This window comes from Triticum dicoccoides, chromosome 5B (genome assembly GCF_002162155.2).
Source record: "Triticum dicoccoides isolate Atlit2015 ecotype Zavitan chromosome 5B, WEW_v2.0, whole genome shotgun sequence".
Taxonomy (NCBI): Eukaryota; Viridiplantae; Streptophyta; class Magnoliopsida; order Poales; family Poaceae; genus Triticum; species Triticum dicoccoides.
Window position 1 is genome coordinate 5195134 of NC_041389.1, and position 12025 is coordinate 5207158.

The following is a 12025-nucleotide window of genomic DNA, read 5'->3' on the forward strand; positions in this document are numbered from 1 at the left end:
TGCTCCATCTTGAACATGGTGTCAATATCCATTCATTCATTCAGATCTCGCTTCCCATCCATCAAGTAAGAGGGTGCTTGAATTCAGGGGACTTATTTTACTCTAACTAAAAATAGTCTTTTAAGAGGCTAAAGTTCCAAGCACCCCTGACTAAAGAGAGGCTAAAACTAGTCTTGAGACTAAAATAATTTAGTCAGGGGTACCCCTACTAAAACGTGGAATAGTCCTCACTCTCCTCATTTAACTCCTCTCTTTTACCACATGCGAGTTCTGGATTGCAGGGTTTGAAGGATAATAAATATTCATTAACTTGATTTTAGTCTCTTTACTATTTAAATCTAAGCATTGTTGAGGCTAGCAAATTTTAGTCCCACTACTTTTAGTCATGGGAGTAAAACGTATCAAGCACCCTCTAAGCTGCTGCGATGGAGATTTCGAGTAGGATGGGCTCGTTTCTCCAAGTGTGACGTGGCGTGGACGGATGCGGCCAACGGTGAAAGTAATTTAATCTTGGAGCATTGTGCAGCAGCCAGGATTCCTGCTTGTCCAGCCCAAGAAAAGCTGGAATATTTGGAGCCACTCCATCAGCAACAGATTCTCCAACAGTCCTCTCATAAACTAATCATAAAGGCTAATGCCACTGCATGCCTCTCCTAAACTATATATAGTACTAATACCATTAAGCTGTTGACAAAAGGTGAGACTACTAGTACCACCCCTCTAATTTTTCCCACTTTGGTCTGAGTGTACCCCCTTTTCACCCTTGCCTCCGATGTATATGCACCTCATATAGAAAAAAATAATTGACAAAAATACAAAACAAAATGCAAAACTTTTTCAAAAACAATCTTCAACTTGTATAAAAAGTTTCACCAGGAAAAAACACCGTTGACTTCGGGGTAAAGAAACAATTTTTTTAGGACAATACATATGAATAGTAACTTGTATATATTGTTGACTTTTTTTTCCACCCAGAATACCATGAAAACCAATCATTCGTGAAACAAACTTTGTACACAATCACAATAGAAGGTGAAGTTTGTTTTCAAACAAGTTTCATGACTTTTGACTTTTTTTATTACAACTACTAAAAAAGATCATATCAAGTGCATATATACCCGAGAGTGTATGCCGGCTCAGTCTTTCGGAGGTGCTCATAGGGGGTAGGGTGTGCGTGTGTGCGTTCATAGGGGTGAGTGTATGCGCGTGTATACAAGCGCTTGTGTTAAAAAAAAAGTGCACACATACCCGAGAGCCAAAGACACTTGTCCATGGGCGCCCCAGAGGCAAGTGTATTTTCCACCAACCAGCTCCCAGTTTACTTTGCCTGTCCTACTTGTGTGATTTGGTTCAAAGTGGCCATGCAGTCAAAAATGCCAAAATGAAAAGGAAAATTCTGAAAGGAAGAAGCAACCGCAGAAAAGGAAAAGCGATATAAAAGAAAAGAAGAGGAAAAAAGCTCAAGATCTCGAACCCTATGTACAAAGCACAGCCAATTTACTACTTTGGTTCTGGTTCTGACCCAAGAACCACTCACTACCTGGGCACAGCGCATCTTAGAGATGACAACTAGTCCTCCTAACAAGGTGGTTCATCATCAAGTATCTACAAAAACCTGAGCTTCTTCTTCCATGAGCAGCAGTACCAGCACAACTGGTGCTGCTCCACTCACTCACTCACTCGCTCACCTAAACTCGAAGCTCTCAGAGCTCCAGGTGCTGCTCGTAGTAGAGCTCGCTGAGGCAGGGCGACAGGATCTCCTCCTCCAGCATCTTGAGCACCGCCCCCATCGACGGCCGCTGCCCCGGGTCCGCGTCCGTGCACATGGCCGCGATGTCCAGGATCCCCTCCACCGCCTCCACCTCCGCGTCGCCCGACCGCGAGTCCAATATCTCCTCCAGCCGGTGCTCCCCGCTCAGCGTGTTCAGCTGCATGCATTTCGACAGTAAACCAAATGTTCAGACATCAGAGTGCATTATTCATCAGAGTTGCTCGCTTCCTTTCTTGCTTTGGGATCCAGGGCATGGAGGGAGGCTTCTTTGGAGTAGAATATATCACTGGTTGCAACAGCTTTGGAACAAGACTGCTTTACTTACCCAGCCGACGATGTTGAGGCCCTTGTTGAGGAAGCAAGAATCCGTGGGCCGCTTTCCGGTCACCAGCTCCAGCAAAAGCACCCCGAAGCTATACACATCTGATTTCTCGGTCGAGTGCCCGTTTTGCAGGTACTCTGGCAATAAAGCTTTGTTAGTTTGGACTTTAAGGTACTACTAGAAGATAAGGTAAGCTATTGATTTTTTGAGAACACGAGATGTCTAAATTGCATTCTGTAAACTACTTTTAAGTAGAAACTACACAATCACCTTCAGTTAAAAGAGTTATTTCAGATGATGGCAGGAAAGGATTAATACAAACATGTCCTACAAACGTGTTAGAAAAATGAACACAACATATAACGTTAGCATCGAGAGAAGTAGAACAAGTACCTGGTGCTAGGTACCCGAAGGTACCCGCCACAACAGTGGTTACGTGGGTCTCGTTGTCTACCAGCAGCCTCGCAAGGCCAAAATCAGACACGCGCGGCTCCAAGCATCTGTCTAGGAGGATGTTGCTGGCTTTGATGTCCCGGTGGACGATCCCCGGTGAGCAATCATGGTGCAGATACGCCAAACCGCGGGCGGAGCCCAGGGCGATCTTCATACGCGCATTCCAGTTCAATGGCTGATCCTCCTGCGCATCACCTGCATTTGTAACACGATACAGTAGGCACCAGTTAACACAAGATGGCATTGCAACCACTATGACGAAATAGTAGCTACTAGTATGTCAGAGATATATAATGTGCATTACCATGGAGGTAGCTGTCCAAGCTGCCCAGCTCCATGAAATCATATATGAGCAGTTTGGCCGTGGAGAGCCGGCAGTATCCTCGCAGATTGACAAGGTTGATATGCCTAATGCTGCCCAGGATCTCGAGCTCCTTCTCGAAAGTCTTGTCTCGCCTCTCTCGGTTGAGGTCAATCCTCTTGACGGCAAACGCCGTGCCATCATCCATCACCATCTTGTACACCGTACCAAACCCGCCGCAACCAACCACATCCTCTTCGTCGAGCAGCTCCAGCCTTCTAATGATCTCTCCCGACGAATACGGAAGGTTCCATTGGTATGTCACAAGCTTTGCACCTAAGTCGTCAAGATATCACGCAGTTAGTTAGTGAGCCTGGACAAAATTATCGAGTGACATAGTTGGTGTCAGTTTTTCCATTACCATCCGGGACAGTTTGCTTGTCCATTTTCTCATAGTTGACACCATTCTTCTTCCTGGACAGCAAGCATACCCAGAGGAAGCCGAGCACCGCGACCAGCGCGACGGCCATGGTTGACATTGAACCGATCACAACACCATTCAGAAAGTGTGAAGTTTTGTTATTGTTGGTGATTGGAGAAACACCTATATGGTGACCAAAGATAAATGACCACATCAGTTAGTAACACAGATCCTACCAAGATTCAAAAATTAGTCCCCACATTGTGAAGGCAGCGTTAGAATTTAAGACTTGCCAGAGGAGGAGAGGGGGTCAGAGTGCGGCAGCACCGCAGGGAACCCGAGGGTTCCGCGGCAACCTTTCTGTATGGGCAGCCCACAAAGCTCCAGATTTCCGACATACCTGCAGCATTTGAATTGAAACACACCAGAGCATTAAAACCAAGCTGAAGCTGATACAGTGCAGCTGTGGTACAAACTAAAAGATAGTACCACTCATTCACATTTGCAACATCTACCGACAGCATAAAGAAAGACACACAAACTGGAAGGATGGAGATGAGGCCGGAGCTAAGCTTACGAGCTGCTCTTGAAGGTTCCGAGGACGCCGACATTCGGGATCTCTCCCGAGAAGAAGTTGGTGGAGAGGTTCCTACATTGCCAGTTCAAACTTTTCCATCAGCACCCTTGTGAACTGAAACTGTAGGCATTGTCAATGAGATTCAGATCACATCCCCAACAACTTACAGGAACCGCAGATGAGTTAGGCTCCCGATCGTCGCCGGTATCGCGCCCCGCAGCAGATTGCTGGACAGGTCCCTGCATTTTTTTTTTTTTGACAAGCATCATCAGACTGACAACACATTAGAGCGTCAAACCGTGTAACAAAGGGGAGGATGGTGGTGCCAAGGACCTACAGGATGGTGAGGTGAGTGAGGTCGCCGATCCCCGGCGGGATGCCGCCTTGCAGGTAGTTGGCTCTCAGGTAACTGAAGAAGATACAGACAATCAGAGCACCCACATCTTATTTCAGCAATCTGATTCATCAAATCTACTACTAGTAGTGTACCAACCAAACAAAAAAATATGCAATGAACCACTAGTAGTATAAACCAGAGAGAGGGTACACCATACTAGTGTTTTTACTTACATGGCTCTGAGCTCGGTGCAGCTCCTGATCTCGGCGGGGATGGGGCCGTGCAGGCTGTTCTGGTGCAGAGCTCTGAAGGAAGAAACAGGGGATCTGAGGCCAGTGCATATGCATCCATTGAACGGTGGATTTGTGGAGGTGGTAAAAAAGGAAAATGAAACTTACAGTCTCTGCAGCTTGGTGAGCCTGCCGATGCTGGGCGAGATGATGCCTCCGAGCTGCATATACGGCAGATTTCTGCCCACACAAAAATAAAGGGAGAGATTATTCATTCATTCACGGGCGGGGCTAAGGAATCCAAGAAGGAAGGAGCAGACGCATGCATGGGGAACCGTGGCAACCAGCACCCCCCGCAACAATCCAATGGAGAGAAACCAAAAATGCCGGACACTCAGTCTACTGAATCTGATCTAGAATGGAGGAGGAGGAGGAGGAAGGGGGAAGAAGAAGGAGGAGGAGGAGGCAGGATGAGGCGTACATGGCCTGGACCCTGAGGTCCGGGAAGGAGCAGGAGACGCCCTCCCAGCCGCAGGGGTTGGGGTCGGCGGCCCGCCAGCTGCCCAGCCGCTGCCCCGCCGTGGCGTTGAAGGCCAGCTTCAGCTCCAGCAGCGCCTCCCCTGCGACGAACCAGCACATCACGTCAGCTCTCTTGGTTCGGTAGATTTATTCAGTACAGTAGAGTAGATGGATTGGGAATGGAATGCGGCGGTGCCGTACCGTCCGGGGTGAGCGCCATGGACGCGGTGCAGCAGAGGAGGAGGAGGAGGGCCGCGGCGCCCCCATGGCCGCCGCCGGTCAGCCTCTTGGTCCCGCTCCGGGGGTTGGCGGCCATGGTGGCTGGCTGGGGTTTGGGATGGAGGGGTTTGAAGTGGGTGGGAGAGTGAGAGTGAGCTTGGGGAGTGAGGGAGTGAGGTGTGGGAGAAGCCAAGCCTTTGCTTTAATTATTGGACTGGATGCTGCCTGCGCATGTGTGCGGCTGACGGGGAGTCCCAGGCGCTGACCCGTGGGGCCGGGCGTGTCCGTGGTCCCGCCGCCCAGTCAGAGACCCCAGAAGCCCGCGTGGGTCGTGGCCGCTTTCGAAAAAGGCGGAGGCAGCAGGATAGACAAAAAAAAAACAAAAAAAAACAGTGAGGACTGGCGACAGCTCAAAACAAATGGGGCTCAGAGATTCTGAGAGAAGCTGGTTAGGGCCCCTACCTCGGATTCTCGCAAAAGAACTGGGCCTAGATAAGGCATGCAATCTCTTGTTTTCTTGCTGAAGGTGAAGCAAGCAAGCAAAACCAAACTTACGCAGCAAGAAATGAACGAGACGAACTAGCAAGAGAAAAGAGAGTGTGGACCAAGACAGTCGCAGATCCCCTTCATTTCTAGAGCCTGCCGATCCGCGGCGCGGTCCGAAAAAGGTGCTCCATTCAGCCGCCGCTCTACGCGCGGCGCGTCTTTCTTTCCACCATGCTCGGTTCCTTCTTCCTATTCTCCTAGCTGGACGAAGATCCAGTGACACGCCCATAACACGGCCGTTGGATCACAAACCAACAGCCCAGATCACGTGCCGTCGAAAAAAAACACTAAAACCACGACACTTATTTTGCAATAGAACCAACAAAAGAAAAAAGAATGATGACGTCTACGGCCACCACCGCTGGACGGGTAAAAGGCGAATGCAGCTCGTAAAATCCCCCGAATGTCCGGACTAACCGAAATCCTACAAACCCTCGTCAAATCGGGGGAGCTCTAAAGGGGTCCAAAAGCAGAAGAATCCGACCAACTTAGCCTGGCTAGGACCCATTTTATTTTTCTCTCCTCTCTTCTTTCTCCTCTCTACATTGCTCAATGGGTAGACAAATAGCCGGTGGCATTTCATGATGTCCATTTTGGTAACCACTAGTAGAGGGGAGCACTGAGGGGAGTGTGGAGGGTGTCGGAAGGGCGGGGAGCAAGATCCAAATCCAAAAACAACTCAACGGAACCGGATTGACTGACTCAGCTAGCCGTTGATGATGGGAATTGGATGGGATGGGATGGGATTGGATGGGAATTGGATGGGATGGGATGTGCGGTGGGTGGCCCACCACCGGGAAGCCTGAGCCAGCCACCACTTGAAAAATGACAAACAGACGAAAGAGCACCAGCTCCCCAATTCCATATACAAAAACTAAACTAAGCAATAATAGTAAGTGTAAACAATCTGCTTCCTTCTTCCTAAAACAAACATAAGGTGTGATCGGCTTTGCACGGTCTCTGATGCACGGCTTTGACCGTTCATTAATATATATATATATATATATATATCAAAGTACATGTATAAATGGCACTGTCATATTTGTCTTTCAAAACAATTTTGCTTCATATGTATGTACACTAATTTTGTAGACATATAATAATACATAAAAAAATCATAGTCAAAGTTGTGTAACGAAGACCAGAAAAGTCAGTTGGTGACTTATATTTTGGGAAGGATGGAGTATCATCTTAATAGCCCGTTCAACACTAGTGACTCGGCTCATTACAAAAAAAAATACAACATCCTTAGAGATTGCACTATGGCACACTCTGCTAAGTGTAAGAGCGTCTCCAAGACTCTCCATTTCCCCAATAAATTTCTTGTATTGTGGACTTTCTTTCCCCAAAAAATTAGCGGGATGTCCTGATAATCAGCCCCATCTCTCCCAATATTTTGAGGATTTTTCACCCTCCACCCAATGCCTCTTCCAATACAATGCCGGAAGCAACAACCTCCTCATCATGCTAAAAATTCATGGGCCTCTTTGTCTCTGCGCAGACAATCCCTCCTCCTGCCACCTCCTGATGGCGGCGGCGGTCGCGGCGGCCTCCTGCATAGCGCCTCCAATGCCTCCTTCACGACCATTCCGTCGGCATTCAGCCCGGAGGCACCGCATTTTGTTCCGCCGTTCCCGAAGGCCGATGATGACAACATGATAGAGGAAGCCCACGATTTGTTCGGCGAAATGGAACAAAGGTTTTTTTTTGTTTCTCTTGTACTAGTTTTATACTTGCAAATTTCCACATTGCAAATGATGTAGTGAGCAATGGTTTGACGACATGATGAATGAATCGATAGGTATAGACAACCTTTCTTTGTCCACTCCTCTCGAGGTGAAGATAATGTCGTTGAGGTTGCCGCTCCAAAAACAAAGAGGTGGGCAAGGGGGAGTAACTTCAATACGACCAAGGATGCGGCATTAGTGATGGCATGGAAAAGTGTGAGCATTGATCTGGTAGGAGGGGTCAATCAAAGCATGAAGACCTACTCGAAGTGCATTGCAGAGCACTTTCATCGTAATTGGGAAATTTCCACAAATTAGTCAACTAATTCACTCATTGATGGAGCACAATTTAGGTAGGTGAAGCCTGTCAGCGTCCTGGATATGGGGGTATCCAGCCCTGCCTACCTGCGGCCCATCACGTGGCTCCATCGACGGCCTGGTACGGCCCAGATTCGACATCAACAACTCAAGACCCTCGCGAGGGGCCAAGCCTCGCGAGGCGGATGGCGCCAAGAACCCCAAGGGGATCAGCCTCCTCAGGCTAGCTCCCGAGGGGCGGAGAGTTCTATGCAAGGTTTACCTCACGAGGCTCAGCTGACGTGAGCCATGACGACCAAGGCCAGGCGGGCGCAGACCGCAGGTTTCCACTTCGGTGCAAAGGAGGCAAGCCACAGGCGCGGAGTCCCGAGGAATCAGCTAAAGGTTTTCATTCTGGTGCAACAAGACCAAGACCGCCAGGACGGCAGGACGGAGGTCATCGACGAGCCCACCGCAGTGCCACGAACAGAGGCTTTTTGCAGGCGAAGACTACTTTTGTCAGGATAAGTTGTACTATTTGTCCCCTTTCAAATCCAGCCGTTGTGGGATCCCTTCCCGCCAACATTTGGGAAGAGAACCAAGGCCACTATAAATAGGACTTAGCCACCACCATAGGACGGGGAGATCGAACTAGCTCACACCACACCAGCTCCCTCGAGCTCAAGAACACCTCACCTCCTGAGGCCAGTTCATCCATTATACTAGTTCATTCTCAGCCTACGAGGCAATCCACCACACCACACTGGATTAGGGTATTACATCGCAACGATGGCCCGAACCAGTATAAACGGTTGTGTCTCTTTGAGTTTGACGCACTAGGCTTAGAAGGATCGCGAGTAGGTAGGCTGGGTAGGTTAAGATCTCCGCACGCACCCCAGTGTTCGAACCTTTCAAGGGTTTGCGGAACCCGTAATCCGACATTTGGCGCACCGGGTAGGGGTGCATCGGATCCTCTCCTCCGTCGACCGGTCTCCTGCCACTCCGACGCCTTCATGGCTGACGCACGCCGAGCTCGCGCCGAGCGCCGGGCCGCAGTCGCCGCCCGCGTCGCTCAGAAAGCTTCGGCGGGCGATGGTTGTGCCCGTCGTGCTCTGTCTCCGGCGGCCAACTCCGCTACCGGCCTTGCCGGCCACGAGCAGCAAGCTTCATCGCTGCACCCGTCGGTGCACCTTGACGGGCGCACCGCTACTCCGTCATTGACCCCAGCAGCTTCGTCATCCCACACGCGTCGCGGCCAGGCGGACGCGCAGGCCGCTCTGCTCATGGTGCAATAGCTCCTTCTCTACCGCTCGGTGGGTGACCTCTACGAGGAGTGGCTCGAGCAGATCACTGAGCTCGTCAGCGTCGTGCACGGGGGCTCCGCCGAGCCGGCTCGCTCGCTGCCTCAGCAACCACCTGCAGCGGGCAACGTGGCACACGGGGATCCTCCACCACCTCCAGCCCAGGGCGTCATTGTCGGCCGAAGGCGTGCGACACCACGGCGCGACCCACCGCGCCCTACGCTGGCTCGGGAGGACGTGAGCTGCCAGGTGATGCAGTGACCACCAAGATAAACGTGCGTGCTTCCAGCACCCCAGCACCAGGCCCGCGTACCACCGCAGGAGGTGGCGGTGCGCGTGCACCAGGACCAGTGTCTCCCTCCTCGACGACCTCCAGCGGCCACGGCAGGATGCCGCACGTTCACCCAGGAGCTCCGCAACATCGTCTGGCCAAGCAAGTTCAAGCCCGACCTGCCTCCACGCTACGACGGCACCGCCGACCGCGCCGAGTTCATGCAGTTCTACAAGTTGAGCATCGAGGCGGCCAGCAACGATGAGAAGATCATGGCAAACTGATTTCCGATGGCCCTCAAGGATGGCGCGCGTTCTTGGATCCTGAACCTACCCGAGGGGTCGATCTCTTATTTGTAGGAGATGTGCAGCCGCTTCATCGCCAACTTCTAGGGCACTCGCTGAAGGAAATATGCCCTAGAGGCAATAATAAAGTTATTATTTATTTCCTTATAATCATGATAAATGTTTATTATTCATGCTAGAATTGTATTTACCGGAAACATAATACATGTGTGAATACATAGACAAACAGAGTGTCACTAGTATGCCTCTACTTGACTAGCTCGTTAATCAAAGATGGTTATGTTTCCTAACCATGAACAATGAGTTGTTATTTGATTAACGAGGTCACATCATTAGTAGAATGATCTGATTGACATGACCCATTCCATTAGCTTAGCACCCGATCGTTTAGTGTGTTGCTATTGCTTTCTTCATGACTTATACATGTTCCTATGACTATGAGATTATGCAACTCCCGTTTACCGGAGGAACACTTTGGGTACTACCAAACGTCACAACGTAACTGGGTGATTATAAAGGAGTACTACAGGTGTCTCCAATGGTCGATGTTGGGTTGGCGTATTTCGAGAATAGGATTTGTCACTCCGATTGTTGGAGAGGTATCTCTGGGCCCTCTCGGTAATACACATCACATAAGCCTTGCAAGCATTACAACTAATATGTTAGTTGTGAGATGATGTATTACGGAACGAGTAAAGAGACTTGCCGATAACGAGATTGAACTAGGTATTGGATACCGACGATCGAATCTCGGGCAAGTAACATACCGATGACAAAGGGAACAACGTATGTTGTTATGCGGTCTGACCGATAAAGATCTTCGTAGAATATGTAGGAACCAATATGGGCATCCAGGTCCCGCTATTGGTTATTGACCGGAGACGTGTCTCGGTCATGTCTACATTGTTCTCGAACCCGTAGGGTCCGCACGCTTAAGGTTACGATGACAGTTATATTATGAGTTTATGCATTTTGATGTACCGAAGGTTGTTCGGAGTCCCGGATGTGATCACGGACATGACGAGGAGTCTCGAAATGGTCAAGACATAAAGATTGATATATTGGAAGTCTATGTTTGGACATCGGAAGTGTTCCGGGTGAAATCGGGATTTTACCGGGTTACCGGGAGGTTACCGGAACCCCCCGGAAGCCATATGGGCCATCATGGGCCTTAGTGGAAAGGAGAAAGGGGCAGCCCAAGGGGGCTGCATGCCTCCCCCCTTCCCCTAGTCCTAGTAGGACTAGGAGAGGTGGCCGGCCACCCCTCTCCCTCTTTCCCCCTTGGGAATCCTAGTTGGAATAGGATTGGAGGGGAGTCCTACTCCCGGTAGGAGTAGGACTCCTCCTGCGCCACCTCCTCCTGGCCGGCGCCTCCTCCCCCCTTAGCTCCTTTATATACGGAGGCAGGGGCACCTCTAAACACACAAGTTGACACAAGTTGATCCACGTGATCGATTCCTTAGCCGTGTGCGGTGCCCCCTGCCACCATATTCCTCGATAATACTGTAGCGGAGTTTAGGCGAAGCCCTGCTGCTGTAGTTCATCAAGATCGTCATCACGCCGTCGTGCTGACGGAACTCATCCCCGACACTTTGCTGGATCGGAGTCCGGGGATCGTCATCGAGCTGAACGTGTGCTCGAACTCGGAGGTGCCGTAGTTTCGGTGCTTGATCGGTTGGATCGAGAAGACGTACGACTACTTCCCCTACGTCGTGTCATCGCTTCCGCAGTCGGTCTGCGTAGGGTACGTAGACAATACTCTTCCCCTCGTTGCTATGCATCACATGATCCTGCGTGTGCGTAGGAAATTTTTTGAAATTACTACGAAACCCAACAGTGGCATCCGAGCCAGGTTATTGATGTTGATGTTATATGCACGAGTAGAACACAAGTGAGTTGTGGACGATACAAGTCATACTGCCTACCAGCATGTCATACTTTGGTTCGGCGGTATTGTTGGACGAGACGACCCGGACCAACCTTACGCGTACGCTTACGCGAGACCGGTTCCCTCGACGTGCTTTGCACAGAGATGGCTTGCGGGCGACTGCCTCTCCAACTTTAGTTGAACCAAGTATGGCTACGCCCGGTCCTTGCGAAGGTTAAAACGGAGTCTATTTGACAAACTATCGTTGTGGTTTTGATGCGTAGGTGAGATTGGTTCTTACTTAAGCCCGTAGCAGCCACGTAAAACATGCAACAACAAAGTAGAGGACGTCTAACTTGTTTTTGCAGGGCATGTTGTGATGTGATATGGTCAAGGCATGATGCTGAATTTTATTGTATGAGATGATCATGTTTTGTAACCAAGTTATCGGCAACTGGCAGGAGCCATATGGTTGTCGATTTATTGTATGCAATGCAATCGCGATGTAATGCTTTACTTTATTACTAAACGGTAGTGATAGTCGTGGAAGCATAAGATTGG

The 12025-nt window shown here is 49.9% G+C and overlaps 1 protein-coding gene across 1 annotated transcript; it reads right to left on the reverse strand.

Annotated features, from left to right (window-relative positions):
• Nucleotides 1-1418: 1418 nt before the first annotated feature.
• Nucleotides 1419-5312, reverse strand: LOC119306975 (LRR receptor-like serine/threonine-protein kinase FEI 1). Its single transcript, XM_037583047.1, has 13 exons — nucleotides 5133-5312; nucleotides 4894-5032; nucleotides 4581-4652; nucleotides 4416-4487; nucleotides 4183-4254; nucleotides 4013-4084; nucleotides 3846-3917; nucleotides 3562-3668; nucleotides 3269-3451; nucleotides 2851-3183; nucleotides 2487-2741; nucleotides 2097-2230; nucleotides 1419-1928 (listed from the first exon to the last, which is right to left on the reverse strand). The coding sequence occupies exons 1-13, from the start codon at nucleotides 5245-5247 to the stop codon at nucleotides 1704-1706; spliced, it is 1851 nt and encodes a 616-aa protein (XP_037438944.1). The 5' UTR covers nucleotides 5248-5312; the 3' UTR covers nucleotides 1419-1703.
• Nucleotides 5313-12025: the final 6713 nt, after the last annotated feature.